The sequence below is a fragment of the Marmota monax genome, unplaced genomic scaffold (genome assembly GCF_021218885.2).
Source record: "Marmota monax isolate L192 unplaced genomic scaffold, Marmota_monax_Labrador192_F-V1.1 WCK01_AAM20220418_F8-fsc00022, whole genome shotgun sequence".
Lineage (NCBI taxonomy): Eukaryota > Metazoa > Chordata > Mammalia > Rodentia > Sciuridae > Marmota > Marmota monax.
Window position 1 is genome coordinate 27,733,732 of NW_026695215.1, and position 21,351 is coordinate 27,755,082.

General features: G+C 43.6%; 3 protein-coding genes across 9 annotated transcripts in view; all 3 read left to right on the forward strand.

The window, feature by feature from the left end:
* Rhoa (ras homolog family member A) overlaps positions 1-8,468 on the forward strand; it is a 47,687-nt gene extending 39,219 nt beyond the window's left edge. For all 4 annotated transcript variants that reach the window (XM_058574909.1, XM_046431353.2, XM_046431352.2 and 1 more), the window contains 2 exons: positions 5,349-5,479; positions 7,232-8,468. In XM_058574909.1, coding sequence (XP_058430892.1) covers positions 5,349-5,479; positions 7,232-7,405 — 305 coding nt within the window. In that variant the 3' untranslated portion in view covers positions 7,406-8,468. The remainder of the gene's footprint in view (positions 1-5,348; positions 5,480-7,231) is intronic.
* Positions 8,469-9,483: 1,015 nt separating this feature from the next.
* On the forward strand, positions 9,484-10,603 carry Gpx1 (glutathione peroxidase 1). Its single transcript, XM_046431351.2, has 2 exons — positions 9,484-9,807; positions 10,037-10,603. Exons 1-2 carry the CDS (start codon positions 9,559-9,561, stop codon positions 10,394-10,396), a joined length of 609 nt encoding a protein of 202 aa, XP_046287307.1. The 5' UTR covers positions 9,484-9,558; the 3' UTR covers positions 10,397-10,603.
* Positions 10,604-20,939: 10,336 nt separating this feature from the next.
* Usp4 (ubiquitin specific peptidase 4) overlaps positions 20,940-21,351 on the forward strand; it is a 48,664-nt gene continuing 48,252 nt past the window's right edge. For 2 of the 4 annotated variants that reach the window (XM_046431550.2, XM_046431549.2), the window contains exon 1: positions 20,940-21,107. In XM_046431550.2, the coding sequence (XP_046287506.1) occupies positions 21,007-21,107 (101 nt within the window). In that variant the 5' untranslated portion in view covers positions 20,940-21,006. The remainder of the gene's footprint in view (positions 21,108-21,351) is intronic. The other 2 variants (XM_046431545.2, XM_046431546.2) reach the window with 1 other exon arrangement.

A 21,351-nucleotide genomic window follows, 5' to 3' on the forward strand; every position in this document is an offset into this window, starting at 1 on the left:
AGATCATATAGAAAATGGAGTTATTTGGCATCTCAGACACATGCGTAAAGGTCTTAAACTAAATGCTATGGGAATGAGGAGGACTTTGAGTTCTCATCATCCAGAATATAATTCTTTAAGGACAAACTACCTTCAGAACAAAATATTGTTCCTCTTCTGTCTCTGCGGCAGTGGCACATGCCTATAATCCTCGTAACTCCGGAGGTTGAGACATAAGTATCCAAAGTTTGACACCAGCCTCAACTACTTATCAAGACTCTGTCCAAAATAAAAAATAAAAAGGCTGAGGATGCCTGGCATGGTGGCATACACCTGTAATTCCAGTGGCTCAGGAGGCTGCTGCAGGAGGACCACTAGTTCAAAGCCATCCTTAGCAAAAAGCGAGGCACCAAACAACTCAGTGAGACCCTGTCTCTAAAGAACAAAAAATAGGACTGTGGGGCCTGGGGTTGTGGCTCAGTAGTAGAGCATTCACCTGGCACTTATGAGGCCCTGGGTTTGATCCTGTAAGGCAAGCACTCTACCAACTAAGGTACATCCAAATAAATAAAATAAAGGCATTGTGTCTAACTACAATTAAAATATAAATGGCTGTGGCTGGGGATGTGGCTCAAGTGGTAGCATGCTTGCCTGGCATGCATGCGGCCAGGGTTTGATCCTTAGCACCACATACAAACAAAGATGTTGGGTCCGCCAAGAACTAAAAAAAAATAAAAATAAAAAATTCTCTCTCTCTCTCTCTCTAAAAATAAAAATAAAAATAAATAAATAAATGGCTCAATGGTCAAGTACCCCTGAGTTCAATCCCTGGTACCCCCAAAAATGGCTGGGGATGTAGCTCAGTGGTGGAGTGCCCCTGGGTTTAATCCCCAGTACTGGGAGGATTGGTGATTGGTGAACAATGTCTCCTACTCTCAAAGGACATTTTTAGCCTCTGCTTGTTCACTATCCATGGCTTGGTTTTCTTGTTTTGTTTTTTTGAAGTGCTAGGGATTGAACCCAGTGGTACTATACTGCTGAGCTACATTCCCAGCCCACCCCCCCCCTTTTGAGACAGGGTTTTGCGTCAGCTTCTCAAGTTGGTGGCATTACAATTGTGTGCTGTCACACCTAGCACCATGGCTTGTTTATGCTAGCCCCTTCCACAGAGGGCAGGCCCTAGGGAACAGAGGAAAAATAGAAAATAAATAGGCAAAGAGATTGATCTCCCGCATATACAGACACATCTGAGTGCAGAAGAATGCTATACCCTTGCTTGATGTCATTGCAAGAGAATTTCATAGAGTACCTATGTTAGGGAGTGGGGGTAGAATACCACCAGTAATTTTCCTCAGTTAAAAATGTGTCAGAAAAGGGCTGGGGTTGTAGCCCTGTGGTAGAATGCAAGTTCAAGACCAATCTTAGCAACTCAGTGAGATCCTGTCTCAAAAATTAAAATTCAGAAAATGACTGGGGTATAGTGTAGCTCAGTGGCAGAGTACTTTTGTAGCATGCAAGAGGCCACCCTGGGTTTTATCCCCAGTATCAAAAATAATATAAAAGCAAGCCAGTGACTCTCTAGTGAGAAAGAAAGGAAGCTGTTGAGTTTTAGCCCTGCTTCTGGCTAACCCCTGTGATTATAAACAGTTTGATTTTTGGAGCCTCTGTTGTCTCACTGGCAGTTGATCTGAATTCTAGATTCTTAGGACCTCAGGTTGGCAAAGTTCTATTAAAAAAAACTAATAGTATTTTTGGCTTTGCAGCCATGATTTAACTTTGCCATAACTACTCACCTCTACTGTTGTAGCATGAAAACATCCACAGAAAACATGGGAATGAATGAGCTTGGATGGGTTCCAGTAAAATTTAACTTAAAAATAAATTCTATAACAATGAGTTATACAAAATTACATATAAGAGGAAGTGAGGGGAAAGGGTTAAAAAAAAGGGGGAGAGAAATGAATTACAGTAGATGGGGTAGAGAGAGAAGATGGGAGGGGAGGGGAGATTCCTTTTGTCTGGCTTTCTAGGATTCTCAAAGGCCATCCAGAAGTATAAAGTGATTTGACCTGATATGATCAGATTTCTGCTGGGGGCGGGGGGGGGGGGGATTGGTTATAGGGGATTGACATACTGAAGTAAAGGTTAAAAAGTTTGAAAATTATTCATCAAAAGGGCAATTCAGCTGGGCACGGTGGCACACGCACGTCTGTAAGCAACTCAGTGAGACTCTGTCTCTAAATAAAATACAAAATAGGATTGGGAATGTGGCTCAGTGGTTGAGTGTCCCTGAGTTCAATCCCTGGTACCGTGCCCCTCAAAAAATTGGGGGGGGGTGCAGAATTCATTCTAATTTTATGTGCCCAAAATTCCAGGAACAGGATATAATTTAATATATTTAACAAGTAATTATTGAGCATCTACTAATAGAATTTATACAGAAGGGAAAACAAAAAAGACAAAGGGGGGAACAAGTGGCCAGGCATGTAATTCCACGGACTTGGAAGGCCTTCCAAGTCCGAGCCAGGAAGTTCTTGAGTTCAAAGCTAATCTCAGCAGTTTGGCCCTGGTACCAAAAAAAAAAAAAAGAAGAAGAAGAAAGGACAACAAGCTGGTTTCAGTGGACACAGTCCTCCCAGTGGTGGGAGGCTGAGAATAGAATATTTGCAAGTTTGAGGCCAATCTTAACACCTTAGCAAGACTCTTTTTTAAATTAAGGAGGATGAGGATGTCATTCAGTGGTTAAAGTGCCCCTGAGTTCAACCCTTGGTACCAAAAAAAATTCTAAGTATAAAATAAAACATTACAAAAAACATTGAGGGGCTGGGGTTGTGGCTCAGTGGTAAAGTGCTCGCCTAGCATGTGTGAGTCCCTGGGTTCGGTTCTCAGCCCCCATATAAACAATAAAATTGTGTATTGTGTCCAACTACAACTAAAAAATAAATTTTAAAAAATTTGATAGTGTTGGACCATGGTGATCTGCTATTTTAAAAGGATGATCAATAGCAATAACACTGAAAAGATGACCTTTAAGCAGAGATTGAAAGAATAAACTATTCACTCTCCTACTTCAAGACAAATAACTAAAAGGCAGACACTATTTAGAATATGGAAAGAAGGTTTGTCTTTTCAATGAAAGACCACAATAGGTAGAAAAGTCACATTAGTAGAAAAATTTTATAATTCATTGTGCTTTTGAAAAGCAGGAGTTGAAGGAGGCTCATATAGATATCCAAAAAAAGGACTTTCTAGGTAGAGGGGAAAGCAGGCACAGAGTCACCAAGACATGAGACAGGAGGAGGAAGGAAGGAATACAGTACTGCTCTAGCAGAGGAGATGGGGCTAAGGGTAAAGACCTCTCCTTTCATCAAGAGTAAGGTGGGAAGCTGGGCCTGGTGGCACATGCCTGTAATTCCAGTGGTTAAGGCGGTTGAGGCAGGAGGATCACATGTTTGAGGCCAGCATCAGCAACTTAGCAAGACCTTGTCTCAAAGTAAAAAAAAAAAAAAACGGTCAGGGATGTTGCTTGGTGGTTAAGCGCCTCTAGTTTCAATCCCTGGTACACACTCACCCCATCCGTCCCCCCGGGGGGAAAAAAAAAAGGTTGCATTAAGGAAGTTATGTAATCTTACCTTTTAAAGGTATCACTATGGCACCTGAACTGACCAAAGATGCAGGAATGAGAATAGGGTTCATCCAGAAACTATTTGGTTTCACGTTAGATGTGCTGGCCCTTTTCTCATTATTGCTCTAAAAGCTGGGATGCTACAGTTCTTTGGGAATCTCTTTGTTCAACAATAAGGCTTTGAATTTCAAATTATTACATTCATAATATAATTGACTCTGTAGCTGCTGTAGCAAAGGAAGCAATTGAACATCTATCTTGAATGCTGAAAAATGGAGCATTGGTTTATGAGATTTTTCTGCCCTCACTTGTGTTATTTCTCTACCTTACAGTCTTTCATCCAGAAGTCCAGAAGACATAGCATCTTTCCATATTCTATTTTTTTTTTTTTTTTAGAGAGAGAGAGAGAATTTTAATATTTATTTTTTAGTTTTCGGCGGACACAATATCTTTGTTTGTATGTGGTGTTGAGAATCGAACCCCGGCCGCACGCATGCCAGGCAAGCGCGCTACCGCTTGAGCCACATCCCCAGCCCCTCCATATTCTAAATAGCCCTTTCCTTTTGGTAATTTTGTCTTGGAAGTCAGAGAGTAAATAGTTTATTTTTAAAATAGTCTCCGATAACAGTAGGTACACTTTGAATGATTATCATACTAAGAACTTTATATGTATTGACTCAAAGTAACCTTATATATAGTGTATTATTGTTGGTATATTATTATTATTGTCATCTCAATTTTAAAATTATCCTTAACACTGAGATGACTAAGGTGGCATAGGAGGTTAAACTTAGACCCTTCATCCATCATAAAGTATATACAACCTTTTTTTTTTTTTTAAATATATTTTTAGTTGTCAGTGGACCTTTATTTATTTATTTACTTACTTACTTATTTAATTGCGGTGCTGAGAGCTGAACCCAGCGCCTCACACATGCCAGGCAAGTGCTCTTCCATTGCGCCACAGCCCCAGCCCTGTACAACCTTTTAAAATTAGAATGATACAGTTTTGGAAAGAAATTACAGCTAGTATTACAGTTATTATTATTTTGTTGTTATTTTCAATCATTTTTCATACCTGGGTATGGTAGCACATTCCAGGTGTTTGGGAGGCTGAGGGAAGAGAACCACAATTTGAGCCCAGCCTGGTCAAAAAAAAAATAGTGAGACCCTCTCTCAAAGAAATATAAAAAATAAAAAGGGCTGGGGATGTAGCTTAATAGTAGAGCACTTCCTATCGTGTGCAGGGTTCTGAGTTTAATTCCCAGTATTGCCAATGTCATTCTTGAGTCATTTGAAATACCAGTAAATTTGCGGGGTGGAGGTTATGCTTTGAGCCTGTGAGCAAGATAGAACTGGGCCAGTTAGAACCCCAGAATGGGGAAACCTTCTATAAGCTGGGGTCTGAATTCATCTGCTAGCAATGATAGGCATGGCCAGTGAGGATCCCTCTCTCAGGGACAAGTCATACCATGTGACACCAATGTTTTGGATCTTTTGCTCCTCCAGTGTCCTTACTTTGGCCCCACCTGCAGAGGAACACAACACTTTTTGAGTGTGTGTGTGTGTGTGTTGCTAGGGATTGAATCCATGGCCTTGTGCATGTGAAGCAAGTGGTTTAGAAACTAGTAGGTGTGTGTTCAAAATACTTCTCAAAGGAAGTATCTGTGCAATTTAACTAGGGCTTTTGGAGATTCTTCAAGATGGAATTTGTATCCCCAAATTCTGTGCATTTTTCTTTCAGAAAACATCCCAGAAAAATGGACTCCAGAAGTCAAGCATTTCTGCCCCAATGTACCCATCATCCTGGTTGGGAATAAGAAGGATCTTCGGAATGATGAGCACACAAGGCGGGAGTTAGCCAAGATGAAGCAGGCATGTTCTAGGATAGGGTTTTGTCTTCCTATAGCATTCTTAACTTGGGCACCTGGCAGAAACCCTCAAAATAAAGTTGTTTATAGAGACCCAGAAATCCTTCTCTATCTATTTGGACTTCATTGACTGGTACCTGCATAGAAGAGCCCTGAGAAAGTCTTGTGAAATGAAATGTGTCTCTCCCCTTTCTCTTGCAGTGCTCACCAAGCATTCTGCAGAGTTACATCCTCCATCCTTGGAATGTCTTTTTTTTGGGGGGGGGGGGGGTACTAGGGATTGAACCCAGGGTGTTTAACTACTAAGCTGCCTCCCCAACCCTTTATTTTTTATTGATTTTTTTCCCCCCCGGCGGACACATCTTTGTTTGTATGTGGTGCTGAGGATCGAACCCGGGCCGCACACATGCCAGGCGAGCGCGCTACCGCTTGAGCCACATCCCCAGCCCATTTTTTATTGATTTTGAGACATGGTCTCACCAAGTTGCTGCTTGAGGCCTTGCTAAATGGCCTAGGCTGGCCTCAAACTTGAGTTCTTACCATTTCAGCTTCCCAAGTTTCTGGGATTTCAGGTGTGCATTATCATGCCCAGCATGGAATCTCTATTTTGAGGAGCTGTGCCCCTGAGGACTATCAGCCTGGGAAGAAAACATTCCAACAGTACCCAATGCCTCAAATACAAGACCTTTCTCGGGCTTTTTTTTTTTTTTTTTTTTTGAGAGAGGGAATTTTTCAATATTTATTTTTTAGCTTTTCGGCGGACACAACATTCTTGTTATGTGGTGCTGAGGCTCCAACCTGGGCCACACACATGCTAGGCGAGCGCGCTACCGCTTGAGCCACATCCCCAGCCCCTCAGCTCTTGATTTCCCTCTTTAGTTATTACCTGGGTTCATGTGAGGCCAAAGATAATTTAGTGGCAACTGAAGGATAAGGAAATCCTGAAGGCAAGAAGTCCAAACAGAAAGCCTAATGTCTTTTTTTTTTTTTTAGTTGTAGTTGGACACAATACCTTTATTTTATTTATTTATATGTGGTGCTGAGAATTGAACCTAGGGCCTTGCACATGCTAGGTGAGCACTTTATCGCTGAGTCACAACCCCAGCCCCTAACCAAATGTCTTTATAATGAAGTAATGGTGGTGGTGACGACATCTCAGCCTCTCAGAAGCCAGATGGCCTAATGGTAGAACTTCCACACTATAGAAATACTGTCAATCTCTTCAACCCAAGAAAGCCACTGAGGTTTTACTACCTGAAAATCAAGGGCAGGCCCTATTTCTGTCCATGGACATTGGTCCTCTGTAAAGCTAATTACAGGAAGACCCAAGGGCTTGTCCCGGATTCCTTCCTTAATCTTCCAGGACTCCCTTGATCCCTTCCCTCTTTATCTCACTTTCCAGAGAAGAATATGCTTAATAGAGATTTTATTTTGGGGGTGGGGTGAAAGAGTAATTACTGCATACCAATTCCAGAATTTTCATAAAACAAGTTTAAATCTGGGAGTTTGGCGGTTTTAACAACAACAAAGGGTTTCTGATGCAGTGTAGTGTTAGTCCCAGTTTCTCAGGAGGCTAAATCCAGAGGATCACTTGAGTCTTTTAAGAGTTTGAGGCCAGCCTTCACAACATAGCAAGACCCTATCTCCGCCTCCCCCCCCCAAAAAAAAAACAACACAAACTTTTACCTGAATTTAAATATTCTGTACTGTGTATATTTAACAGTATTTGCTGAAAACATTCTTTTTTGCTTTCTAGGAGCCAGTAAAACCTGAAGAAGGCAGAGATATGGCAAACAGGATTGGCGCCTTTGGGTACATGGAGTGTTCAGCAAAGACCAAAGATGGAGTGAGGGAGGTTTTTGAAATGGCCACGAGAGCTGCTCTGCAAGCCAGACGTGGGAAGAAAAAATCTGGGTGCCTTGTGTTGTGAAACCTTGCTGCAAGCACAGCCCTTATGCGGTTAATTTTGAAGTGCTGTTTATTAATCTTAGTATATGATTACTGGCCTTTTTCATTTATCTATAATTTACCTAAGATTACAAATCAGAAGTCATCTTGCTACCAGTATTTAGAAGCCAAACCATGATTAATAATGATGTCCAACCTGTCTGACCTGCCAGAGTTCTTCTGACACTGCTCTAACAGCCCTCTCTGCACTCCACCTGACACACCAGGCGCTAATTCAAAGAATTTCTTAACTTCTTGCTTCTTTCTAGAAAGAGAAACGGTAACTTTTGTGAATTAGGCTGTAACTACTTTATAACTAACATGTCCTGCCTATCATCTGTCAGCTGCAAGGAAATCTGGTGAGTCATCACTTTGGAGCTTTACTCCTCAGCCAATTTCATTGGCATAGCTCTGGGGTGGGCATTTAGTTGTTTGAAAGTGTACTCAGCCAGAAAGGCCCATGTCCATGCAGCTGTGGCAGAGTTACAGTTCTGTTACTCTGTTAGTTACCTTATAGTTACTGTGTAATTAGTGCCACTTAATGTATGTTACCAAAAATAAATATATCTATCCCAGATTAGATGTAGTATTTTTTGTATAATTGGATTTCCTAATACTGATATTTGTCATCCCACAGAAAAGTGTATTGGTTTTTTAAAAAAGAAAGTGTATTTGGAAATAAAGTCAGATGGAAAATTCATTTTTAAAATTCCCGTTTTGTCACTTTCTCTGATAAAAGATGGCCATATCACCCTTTTTTGGCCCCACATTTCCCAGTACCCCTCTCCAGAGCTGGGCTAAATAGGAATTTGGTTTCATGCCTGAAACAATTAGACACTTGAAGGTGGCATAACCTCTCACCTAGACTGCAGGGTCTGGCTCTTATTCACAATGCTCCTTTCTTCTCACTGTATCCAGGTTCCCTCCCAGAGGAACCACCAGTTCTCATGGGTGGCACTTGGTTTTTCTCTTCTCTCCAGCTGACTAAACTTTTTTTCTGTACCAGTTAATTTTTCCAACTAATAGAATAAAGGCAGTTTTCTAAACTTCCTGTATCCTGGTGTGTGTTTTGCTCTTTCCAGGGCTGGGAAAGGAGGATGGGCTCAGCCCTCCTGGCCTGGCTCACCCTGGAGAGGTTTGTTCCTTCAGGGTATGTGTAAAATACCAGCTTGTTTGCAAAGGGGTAGAGCCCCCCCCCCCCACACACACACACACATACTCAGCACTAATCTGGCTTCTCCCAAGAACATGGAGATGATTATCCTGTGTCACATTGAATTTCCAAGCATGGATGGGTGGAGTGGGAATGAGCCTAGTGAGACATGAAGGGGCCACTGAATTTTCTTGGCCATAGTGAGCTGTTGAGCAGGGAGCTCCACTCCCAAGAGGTTTCGACTGTTAGGTCGGTGGCAGCGACACTACTTGTTAATAGAAAAACTAAGGGTGTTGCTGTACTGGGAGCAGAAAGGTAGAAGGAAAATCAGAGGCCTGGATATGAGTATCCCCCAGAAAGCCCTACAATATTGGGAAGTGAAAACTGTCTTACAGGATGGAGCCCTGCCCCACCCCTCCTTCAGTTTGACCTTCCTAAAATTAAAGAGCCTCATTGAAAAACTACTTGCCTTGGAAGCCCTTGTAGACTGCACCAACGCTGCAAGTCAACCTGTGTACCTGGCGACAGTAGGGCACATACTGCAAGGGTACAAGATGGAGGGCTGTTTGTGCATGAGCTGCTTCCACGGCGGCGGCCAATCTCCCAGGCCGGACTCCACAACCTAAGGAACATTTTGAGAATGAATTCTGAGGCCTCGAGGGCTCCCGGCGGGAACCGCGGCAGCGGTGTCCAGCCTAGTGCAGGGTTGCTTGAGCCAGACCAGACATGCCCTAGCTTCTGCCTGGCTTTTGTGAAGACCGCATTCCGCTGGGCCGCACCCTCCTGGTAGTTCCAGTCATGGGGAGGGGCGAGGCCCTTGGGGAGGGTGGAGGCCGGATGAGGCGGGACTGTCAGCTCTGGAGCCGGCTGGAGGGCCGGAAAAGTGTAGGTGTCACGTGACCTTGCCGTGACCCGTTAAAAGGCACTGCCTGGGTCCCCCAACTGTGCTGATAAACTTCTTTCAGTTCCCTGACACCCACGCCATGTGTGCCACTAGGCTGGCGACAATGGCGGCCCAGTCCACAGTGTACACCTTCTCCGCGCGCCCGCTGGCTGGCGGGGAGCCTTTGAGTCTGGGCTCTCTGCGGGGCAAGGTGCTGCTCATCGAGAATGTGGCTTCTCTTTGAGGCACCACGCTTCGGGACTACACCCAAATGAACGAGCTACAGGAGCGCCTCGGGCCCCGGGGCTTGGTCGTGCTCGGCTTCCCGTGCAACCAGTTTGGACATCAGGTGCGCTGGATGGGGTGGGTTAAGGGTGGGCATGCAGTCTTTGTTGGGGGCGCAGACCTGGTAGCCTTTGGCCCATTGCGTGAAGAGGCGGGCCACTGGCTTCCCTTCCGGTGCTCCTTGCGGCTGCAAGGAGGGCAACATCCTGGTGACTCATCGAAAAACTCCCCATTTGGGGTTGAAGGGCTCACTTCTCGTGGCCCGAGTCCCAGCTGCCCTTGCCTCCCTTTAGGAGAACGCGAAGAACGAAGAGATTCTGAATTCCCTCAAGTACGTCCGACCCGGTGGCGGGTTCGAGCCCAATTTCCCCCTCTTCGAGAAGTGCGAGGTGAATGGCTCCAAAGCACATCCACTCTTCGCATTCCTGCGGGAGGCCCTGCCAATGCCCAGCGATGACCCCAGTGCACTCATGACCGACCCCAAATTCATCATCTGGTCTCCGGTGTGCCGCAATGATATTGCCTGGAACTTTGAGAAGTTCCTGGTGGGCCCTGACGGTGTGCCCGTGCGCAGATACAGCCGCCGCTTTCCGACCATCGACATAGAACCTGACATTGAAGCCCTGCTGTCTCAGATGCCCAGCAGTGCCTAGGACACTCTTCGTATCCTGACTTGGCAGTTGCCAGCTGCTTTCTGTGGGGATTTCATCCATGATGGTGTTTACTCTAAACCTGCATTGAGGAACGCCTGATTTCCGGGAAAATCCCCATAGAAGGGCGCTGGGCTTGTTTATCCCTGCCTCCTCTCTGCCTAGACCAAGGCAATTTTTACCACTAATAAAGTGCTGGGTGACACGGAATTGTGTGTTTGTTCTTTGTCAGTGTCATCTGAGGGCACTTTTCATACAACCTCTTTATCATATAGGTAAGAGCTTAATCTACAAATCTGAACTTCTTTGTCCTTTGGTCTACATCCTGTGCAATCCATTTTTTCCTATGTGGGATGCCTCACTTCTGTCTATGCTTTTCCTTCTGCCAGAACATTCAACAAGGCCTTTCTGAGGCTTTGTTACAGCAAAAGTCCTTACTCTGAAAAAGAGGAAGACACCCAGACAAGGCCAACTGCCTAATCCCAGTATTAAGCCTCTCCCTTCTGAGAATTTGTTGAACATGACCTTCACAAACATGGGCCCCACTCACATTCAGACTTTGGGATCTCACCAAGTGTTAGGCCCACATAACCTCTTTTGACATTAAGAGGCTTTTAGCCACTAAGCACATCCCCAGCCCTTTTTCGTATTTTATTTAGAAACAGGGTTTCACTGAGTTGCTTAGGGCCTTGCTAAATTGCTGAGGCTGACTTTGAACTCACCATCCTCCTTTCTCAGCATCCCAAGCTACTGGGATTATAAGCTTGAGCCACCATGCCTGGCAAGACTTGTGCAATATTAAGTTTCTCATTGGGCTGGGGTTGCGGCTCAAGCGGTGGCGTGCTCGCCTTGCATGCATGCTGCCTGGGTTCAGCCCTCAGCACCACATACAAACAAAGATGTTGTGTGTCCGCTGAAAAAAGTTTCCCATTACTTTGCTAGATCCTTCCAAATTGTTTTTTATTTGCTATGATGATGGCCTTACCAGTTGCTGCCATTCATATATTCAGAGTAATAGTGTACAGTGTAACTTGCCTGACTAGAACCCAGCACTGAGGTGCAATTGCACCTTCAGGCCTAGGATAGGATCCTATCTTAGAGGCCAAGTGTTGCTATTGACTCAGGCCTGCTTAGGTCCCACCCCTCCATTTGTTGACTTTGCTGCCAATAATCTTTAAAGACAGCTGTGGAGCTGTTTCCTATCAATGCAGGGACAGCTTCTGCTTAGGCAGACAAGAGGTATGTGAGCAGTATCACTCAGTCTGGAGTATGGTCCTGAGGTTCAGGGATCCCAAAATGTGTGTCCTAATTGGTGGTTCCTGGCCCTTCCTATGTTTGAAACAATTCAAGGAATTCTTCCCTTGCCCTAAGCAGGAATCTTGCTGGGTGCTGTGGCACACATATTATTTCAGGAACTCAGGGAAGCTGAGGCAGGTGGATAGGGAGTTCAAAGCCAGTGTCAGCAATTTAGCAAGGCCCTATGCTTAGGAAGAAAGAAACTGTCAAAATAAAAAGAGCTGGGGATGTGGCTCAGCTTACCAAAAGAAAAAATCCTAAGCAGGGATCTTCGCTGTGGCCCTTAGCCCTGTATTCCTTTAGATTACTAAAGGATGAAGGGTCCCTCAGCACCTGCTCTGGCTCTCTCTCTTGCCTCCCTCTTGGATACAAATTATTTCACACACACACACACACACACGTGTGTGTGTGTGTGTTGTAGATGAACACAATATTATTTATTTTTATGTGGTGCTGAGGATAAAACCCAGTGCTTCATGCTTCCTAGGCAAGCACTCAACCACTGAGCCACAATCCACAGCCCCTCCTCTCTGTTTTTGAAACCCTTTTGAGGTAACTGAGTTAGAATAAGAACAGGTTGCTCCCCGCTGAGTCCCATCCTATCTTTATTCCTGTCAGAAAAACAGGGAGCCTTTTTCTGGTACTAGGGATTAAACCCAAAAATGCATTACCACTGAGCTACATACCCAGTCCATTTTATTTTCTGTTTTGAGACAGTATCTTGCTAAGTTGCTTAGGCCTTGCTAAATTGGTGAGGCTGTCCTCAAATTTGGCAATCCTCCTGCCTCAGCCTCCGGAGTCACTAGGATTACGGGTGAGCTGCATCATGCCAGGCTCCAGGTGGTCTTAATTACATCTGTGAATGGTCTAGTCTGCTTTCCTATTGGTTAAGAGTCTAGAAGGTGGTCTGGACACTATGGCACATGCCTGTAATCCAAATTACATGGAAGGCTGGCTGAGGCAGGAAGATCACAAGTTCAAAGCCTTAGCAATTTAGTAAGGCCCTAAGCAATTTAGTGAGACCCTGTTTCAAAACATAAAAAGGGCTGCGGTTGTGACCCAGTGGTTCAATCCCTGGTACACAAAGAAAAGAAACAAACAAACAAATAGCAGGATGGGATATTACAAAGCAGGTCCACTTGATCTAAATATCTAATACTGGAACAGTGTCAAACAACACATGAAATATATCCTGGGTGGTATCCTAAAGTTCTACAGATCATTTGGCTCCAGGAAGATATTTAATTTTTCTAAAGTATACTTCTAGAGCCTTTTACTTCTTCACATCCCCTGGGCAGGTTAAAGAAACACAGACAAGATCCAAATCTCCCTACAGAAGTACCTGTTACCCAAATTTCCTTTGTCCCCAGTGTGTGATGTGTGTATGTGTCTTGAGTTTCCCTGAGCAAACTTTGCATACCTCATCACCCATTCCCAAAACCCAAGAAAATGTGGTTTTCTTTTCTTTTCTTTCTTTTTTTCTTTTTCTTTTCTTTTTTTTTTTTTTTTTGGCACTGGGGATTTAACCTAAGGGCACTTTACCACTGAGCCAGATCCTCAGAACTTTTTGTTTTTTATTTTGAGACAGGTTTTGCCAAATGGCTCAGGGCCTTGCTTTGAATTTGCAATCCTCTATCTCAGTCTCCAAAGTCTGTAGGATTACAGATGTGCACCACTTTGCCAGACTTGGATACTTCATCCATTCATTTATGCATGAAATGTCTACTGAGCTGGGGTATGATGCATGCCTGTAATCCTAGCAACTCAGGAGGCTGAGGCAGGAGGACTGCAAGTTCAAGGACAGGCTGGGTAACTTAGCAAGACTCTGCCTCAAAATTAAAAATAAGAAGGGCTGGGGATATAGCTCAGTGACAAGCATTCATGAGGTCTTGGATTTAATCCTCAGCACCACAAAAAGTTAAAACATAGGGCTTGGGATATAGCTCAGTTGGTAGAGTGCTTGCCTCGAATGCACAAAGCCCTGGGTTCAATCCCCAGCACTACAAAAATAAAACTTAAAAAAATAAAGTTAAAGCATACACAAGTTAACATCTAAATACTTAATCATAGTTAAAACTATGATGGTAATAAAATCAGAGAAAGAAAAGACACTGGCCACACCTGGGCCCAGGGTACCACATCCTCTCTGCCCAAACAGTACTGACTAATAACAGTGGAAAAACCAGAATGGAATCTGTATATCAGCATGGTACTTTCTATCCTCCTGCCTCAGTCTCTCAAGTAGCTGGTGTTACTGGTACATGCCTCCTGAAACTTCTCTTCTCATCAGCATGACTTCCCAAATTAAGAAAAGTGATCCTATTTCAATTTTGGGAGGCTTTCACCTTCTTCAGTACCTAATTTTTATATAAAAGAGGTAAGAAATCAGAGAAGATATTTAATTTTTCTAAAGTATACTTCTAGAGCCTTTTACTTCTTCACATCCCCTGGGCAGGTTAAAGAAACACAGACAAGAAGTAACTAAACAGTATTACCCCATTTCCATCTCAACTATTTGTAAATACTGTCATATGTGCTCGGTGATTTCTAGCCAACTATGTACTAAGGGTACAACAGGAAGGCCAAGCCCAGATAGGTATAAAGCCAAGGCAATAACTGTATAATTTGGAACTAAATAAAGATTAAAGTTCGGGGCTGGGGATGTGGCTCAAGCGGTAGCGCGCTCGCTTGGCATGCGTGTGGCCCGGGTTCGATCCTCAGCACCACATACAGACAAAGATGTTGTGTCCGCCAAATACTAAAAAATAAATATTAAAGTTCTCTCACTCTTTCTCACTCTCTCTCACTCTTTCTTAAAAAAAAAAGAAAAAGATTAAAGTTCACACACCAGACAATATGAATCCTCATGACCATCACAGCATGTGACTAATCAGCCAGGCCAGGTACTCTCTGACTCCCTTCCTGCTTTGTCTTCTGTTTGTTTGTTTGTTTTTAAAATATATTTTTAGTTGTTGATAGACCTTTATTTTATTTATTTATATGCAGTGCTGTGAATCAAACCTAGTTCCTCACACATGCTAGGCAAGCGCTCTACCACTGAGTTACAACTCCAGCCCTTGTCTTCTGCTTTATTTTATTCATTTATTTTTTCAGTACTGTGGATATGATTGAGCGCAGGAGGTTTCTATCCCCGAGATACATCCCCATTTTATTTTACTTTAGGTACTAGAGATTAAACTGAGGGGCACTTACCACTGAGTTACAACCCTGTCCTTTTTATTCTTTATTTTGAGACAGGATCTCAGTGAGTTGCCCAGGCTGTCCTCGAACTTGGGATCTTCCTGCCTCAGCCTTCAGAGTTGCTGGGATTATGCATGAGCTATCACACAGGGCTCTTATTCATTTATTAGTGTCAGGATTAAACTAAGGGGCACTCAACCACTGAGCCACATCCCAGCACTATTTTGTACTCTATTTAGAGACTGGATCTCACTGAGTTGCTTAGCGTCTCCCTTTTGCTAAAGCTGGCTTTGAACTAGCACTCCTCCTGCTTCAGCTTCCTAAGCCGCAGGAATGCACAAGAAGTGTGTGCCACCATGCCTGACTCTTACTATCTATCTATCTATCTATCTATCTATCTATGTATCTATCTATTTATTTATTTATTTATTGTAGTACTGAGGCTTGAACCCAGGGATGCTCTACCACGAAGTAGATCCTATGTTTTGTAGTTCTGGGAATTAAGCCCAGAGGTAAGATTTATTTTATTTTAAGGCAGGGTCTTACTAAATTGTTCAGGTGGGCCTTGGACTTTCTGTCCTCCTGCCTCAGCCTCCCAAGTAGCTAGGGTTACTGGTTTGTACAGAGACACCCTTAACACTTCTATTCTTGTGGCCCGAACTCCATTAGCAATAGGTGGATTGCTCCACTTTGGGACCTGGCACTTTGCTAGGCCTATATGTCTTCCTAGAACAAAGTGGCTTAATAGAGAATGCATCCCTGAGCCATGGTTATAGGCATGCACTGCCATGCCTGTCTTATTCCTTCTGAGTTGAATCCCTCATGCGTCATTTCCTCCAGGCCACTCTTACAATGGTAGAAATACATAGGCAAATACTCATTGTTTTAAGTTCTTATAAACATTTTTTTTCACCAGGTTCGATGACACACAGCTGTAATCCAGGTGGCTTGGGAGGCTGAGACAGAAGGATAGCAAGTTTAAAGCCAGCCTCAGCAACAACAAGATACTAAGCAATTCAGTGAGACCCTGTCTCTAAATAAAATATAAAATAGGGGGCTGGGGATGTGGCTCAAGCGGTAGCGCGCTCGCCTGGCGTGCATGCGGCCCTGGTTCGATCCTTATCACCACATACAAACAAAGATGTTGTGTCCACCGAAAACTAAAAAATAAATATTAAAAAATTCTCTCTCTCTCTCTCTCTCTCTCTCTCTCTCTCACTGTCTCTTTAAAAAAAAAAAATATATATATATATATATAAAATAGGGCTGGGGATGTGGCTCAGTGGTTGAGTGCCCTTGAGTTCAATCCCTAATACCCAGAAAATAAAAAAATAAAATAAGATAAAGGACTGGGGATGTAGTTCGGTGTTTAAGCACCCCTGGGTTTAATCCAAACAAACAAATGAACAAACTTCTAGGCTCAAGTGGTCCTCCTGCGTCAGCCTCTCAAATTCCACATAGCTGGGACTACAGATATACAACATTAATCAGTATTCAATTTTTTTCCCTGTTTTTATGGAGCTGGTGACCAAACCCGGTGGCCTAGCACATGTCAGACAAGCACTTTACCACTTAGCTCCCTCTCTAGCCATATTTCTCAATTTTTAGAATTTGCTTTTCAAGCAAATTAAGAAAGTATATCACACTCTATCACTGAGTCACATCCCCTGCCAAAAGAAAGTTTAAAGACTTTGGAGATGAAGTTCATTTTATTCCTTTTTTTTTTTTTTGACTGGGGCAGTACTGGTGATTGATCCAGGGGTGCTTTATCACTGACTTACATCTCCAGTCCTTTTTTCTGAGACAGGCTCTTGCTAAATTGTCTCAGCCTCCTGGGTCACAGCCCCATGGTTATAGGCAGGCACTGTCATGCTGTCTTATTCCTTCCTTTTTTTGGTACTGGGAATTGAAACCAGGCATGCTTAACCACTGAACCACATCCCCAACACTTTTTGTGTTTTATTTAGAGACAGGGTCTCACTGAGTTGTTTAGTGTCTTGCCATTGCTGAGGCTGGCTTTGAACTCGAAATCCTCCTGCCTCAGCTTCCTGTGCAGCTGGGATTGCAGGCAAGTGCCACTGCACCCAGCTATTCCTTGCATTTTAATTTAAACTACAGAACTTTGTAATCTAAATAATTCTTTAGGAACAACCAATAATTTTGTGGTTTTCATTCTTTTTGGCACTTTGGGATTGAACCCAGGGGTTCTCTACCACTGACCTTCATTCCAGTCCTTTTTATTTTGAGACAGTGTCTTGCTAAGTTGCTGAGGGCCTTGCTAAATTATTGAGGCTGGCATTGAACTTGTGATTCTCCTGACTCAGACTCCTGAGTTGTTGGAGTAATAGACATGTGACATTACATCTAGCAAGTGCTCTACCGTTGAGTCACAATCCCAGCCCCTCCAGCATGGTATTTTTTTTTAAATATTTATTTATGTATCTTTAGTTTTAGGTAGATACATTAGTTTGTTTTTATGTGGTGCTGAGGATCAAATCCAGTGCCTAATACATGCTAGGCAAGCACTCTACCATTGAGCCACCAACCCAGCCCCCAGCATGATATTTTTGCAGTCATTTAATAGCTCTGAAAAGTTCCTGGCTTAAAAATATTTTCCAAAATTTTCAATTCAATGTCATAGTCAGGTTTTGTCTCCCTTTCTAGTAGTACTGAGGACTTGTCCTACTTCCTCAAGACTTCCATAAATGGCATATAAGAAATTACTGAAAAAAGAAAAGGGAAGCAGACAATCTCTAATACAGCTTTTGAACTAATGTTGGCAACCAAATTTCTTTTTCCATAAATAACAGGCCTAATGGTAGTGTTTATAATTTGATAATATTTTTAATAGTTTCAAAGAATTTCACAGAAAAGGACTTGCCAGGGTTGGATTCCTAGATCCATCATCACTTAGTGAATTGGATTCACTCTTGCTTGTGCTGGGCAAGCACTCTATTATACCCAGAACCCTTACACCAGCTGGGTGTTAACTCTTATCTGCAGGGGAGTAATTGCTATGTGGTTATTCAAAGTAGTTTTAATTCCACATTTACTTTACTCTGATATCTACTTAAATGCCAAAAGCTTTCCGTTATCAGTATGAGACACATGTCCCATGCTGGGCCCAGTGGCACATGCCTAGAAACCCAGAACTTGGGAGGTTGAGTTCAGGAGGATAGCAAGTGTGAAGCCAGTCTCAGCAATTAGTGAGACCCTCAGCAATTTATAGAGATCTTGTCTCAAAATAAAAAATAAGGTAAGGTCACAGCAGTGAAAAAGCGAAAACATTTACATTTCTTTAATGACTAATATGTTGAACATCTTTTCATGTGATTACTATGTCTATATCTTTAAATAAGAGTCTGTTCAAATATTCACACATTTAAAAAAATTTTTTTTAGTTGTAGATGGACACAATACTTTTATTTTGTTTATTTTTATGTGGTGCCAGGATCCAACCCAGGGCCTCATGCATGCTTGGCAAGTGCTCTACCACTGAGCTGCAACCCCAGCCCAAATATTCACACATTTTTTAAAAAAATGCAAAAATGAAAAGGGATGGGGATGTAGCTTAGTGGTAAAGCACCCCAGGGTTCAATCCCTGGTAGGAAAAAAGAAAGAAAGAAAGAAAAAAATAATAAAATAATAATAAAGATATATATCCTAGGGAGGAGCAAATTGATTTCAATTAGCTAAAACTGAACAGAAAAATAGTAAATTTGCTCAAATGACCTACCAGACCTTCACTGGGCCAGTTCCCCTTCTACCATCTGTCCTTAAAGCTGAACATAGCTCATGTTTGTCCTCCGTCATAGCCATAGGAAGAGGTTCCTAACAGATCTCTCTGGGTTATAACACTTGAGTGTTAAGTGCCCTCAGGCATTTTGCCTCTGCTCCCAAAACTCCAAGCATTTAAGGCAAGTTTGAGGTTTCTCTGCCTCCTTTCTGGCTTCAGATCCCCTTCGGCTCTTTTAGTAGTCTGTACTCACTCAGGTCAACTGGCCTAATCCTTACCCTCTGAGCCTACATTGCCTGTTTCAGAAATTCCCTCTGCTCTCTCCAAACCCCCCTCCTGTAACATATACCCTTATGTCTATGCTTCAAACACTTTCTTTCAAGACCATGCCTCAATGCTAATCAAGTTAAAGGTTTTCTTTAACAGCTGGGGTTGTGCCTGGCATTCCTACATACAGCCTTTGGCTCATACCCTTTAATGGCACTTATCACACATTGTTTGGCACTGGGTTATTTAGGAAAAATTTAGATTAGATTTTTTTTTAAACCATATGATTAAATTAGATTTTAGGAGGGTGGAAACTTGGGAACTGGGTCTTTTTTGTTTGTTTGTTTGTTTTCTTTCTGCTTTAAAATTTTGTTCTTTCTTTAAATTGGTACTAGGGATTGAACCTAGAGGTGCTTTACCACTGAGCTACAACCATAGGCAGGAACTGGGTCTTATTTGCCTTATTTTTCTTTGATGGCAGGAACTGTTAGACAAGTGAATGGAGACCCTCCTATGCCACTTATGCATAGCAAGTCCTCCTTACTTTTCCCTCTAGGAGGAGGGCTGTATGTTTATGTGGTCAGGGTTGAGTGGAAAACAGCATTTAGGACATTGTATCTTATCCAGGAACAAATTAGGATGTGATAAACTCACAAATGCAGGAAATATGCTACATGAGGGGCAAGTTTTTCACTAACCCTCCACTCTGGCCTAATGAATGGAGTTTGATAGTAATCCTTGCTAAAATTATAAAGTTAATGCACAACAACTTTGAGAAAGATGAGAACATTTGAAAAGTGGCTTGTTTTTTCTGCCTTTCTTCATATTTCTTGCTGAACTTGGGCTGCTCTTGCATTACTTAGCCTTTCTGTTTTCAGACTGAATTGATGAGTCTTACTATAAGATTCTAAATAAGGAACTCACTCTGTGGGTCTGATGTGGTGGATGCTGACCCAAGAAATTATGTACATGCTTGGCAAAGTCTCCTGTGAACATCCATGGGAGGTCATGCCTGACCTCTACTTTTACAGAGATCCTAAAGTGATTGAAAAGAAACAGTCTGTTGCTGAAAAAGTTGTGACCACGGAAGGAATTTCAGGGTGGATTGCTCCAGTTTTTGAGTTCACTGCTACTCAACCTGAGGTTGCAGACTGGTCTGAAAGCATCCAAATACCCTTTGTGCTTATCCAGCAGTTCTCTGCTGAAGACTGAAGTGCCCAGTCAGCTACTGAAAACTGGTCTGCAATTACCACTACTAAGGAGTCTGAGTGGGTATGAACAACCCGAATGATCTGGAGATGTTCTTCTGCAAACACTTAAGCAAAATGAAAATTAAGCACCAGTTTCTTAAAAAAGAAGATGCCTGGGCACCTCAAGTAGAGAACACATCTGGATCATCCCTTTGTGGTTGCTTGTCTCCCTGACTAGGCAAGTATCTGTGGGTAGAATACCCATTTTTGCCCAGGGGTAGATGATTTTTAGTTGTGGATGGGATCAGACTGAGAGTACTATTAATGATTAGACCACCTCGTCTAGTCTCAATGTAGCTAGGACTTTCGAAAATCCCTGCAACGCTGCCGGAGCAGGAATTGCGATCTCATGTTTGGTCAGCTAAAGAGGCCTCCAGCTGAAAAAGGAATGGCTTGAAGTGAAAATCGGAACACTTAGTTCCAGAGCTTCTCCTGAGTTTAAATTAGGACCAGGCCGGGATGGAGTGCTTGAAAGTCGCAGATCATGCTCTAAGACTCTTTCAGATCGCCAGGCTGGAAAGGGTCTGGAAGACCTTAGCGGGCGCCATTCTGAGTCGTGGAAAGGGTACTTGTCAGCTATACAGCGGCCAGGCACAAGGTTCCGCCTGCAGGGCGGAGGAAGTTGGCTGCCACTTCTCACCTCCCGCCCCTTTTCCGTCTTCCTCTGGGCTCCACCGCGCGAGAGTGGGAGACAGGCGGCGCATGGAGGCGGGGGAAAAATGGCAGAAGTTTGTTGCGCCCGAGGCAGCGACCTCAGGTGGGGTGGGCACGCGCACAGGCGTGCGTGCGTGCGTGGGCTCGTCCCATAGCACGCCGTGCGTGGGGCGGATGTCCGGGCCGGCTGGGCCGGGGTGGCGGGCGAGATGGCGGAAGGCCGAGGCTGCCATGAGCGACCGGATGTAGAGACCCAGAAGTCTGAGCTCGGGGCTTTGATGAGGACCACGCTCCAACGAGGGGCGCAATGGTGAGCACCCGGCCACCCTTCCGTCGCGCAGAGCCTGGGGCCGCAACTCTGGCCCTCACGTCAGGCCTCCTTTTCTCCACTTGGGTAGGGGACGGACGGGGGCGGTGTCTGGTGACCCTGAGTGGTCTGATACTGGGTCTTCAGGAGTGAAATCCTGGAGTCAGCCGAGGAACAGCATGGGAGGTGCTGGGTGTTGTCCTGACCCATTCATAGCTCCAAGAACATGACCGCCTCTGGCAAGTGA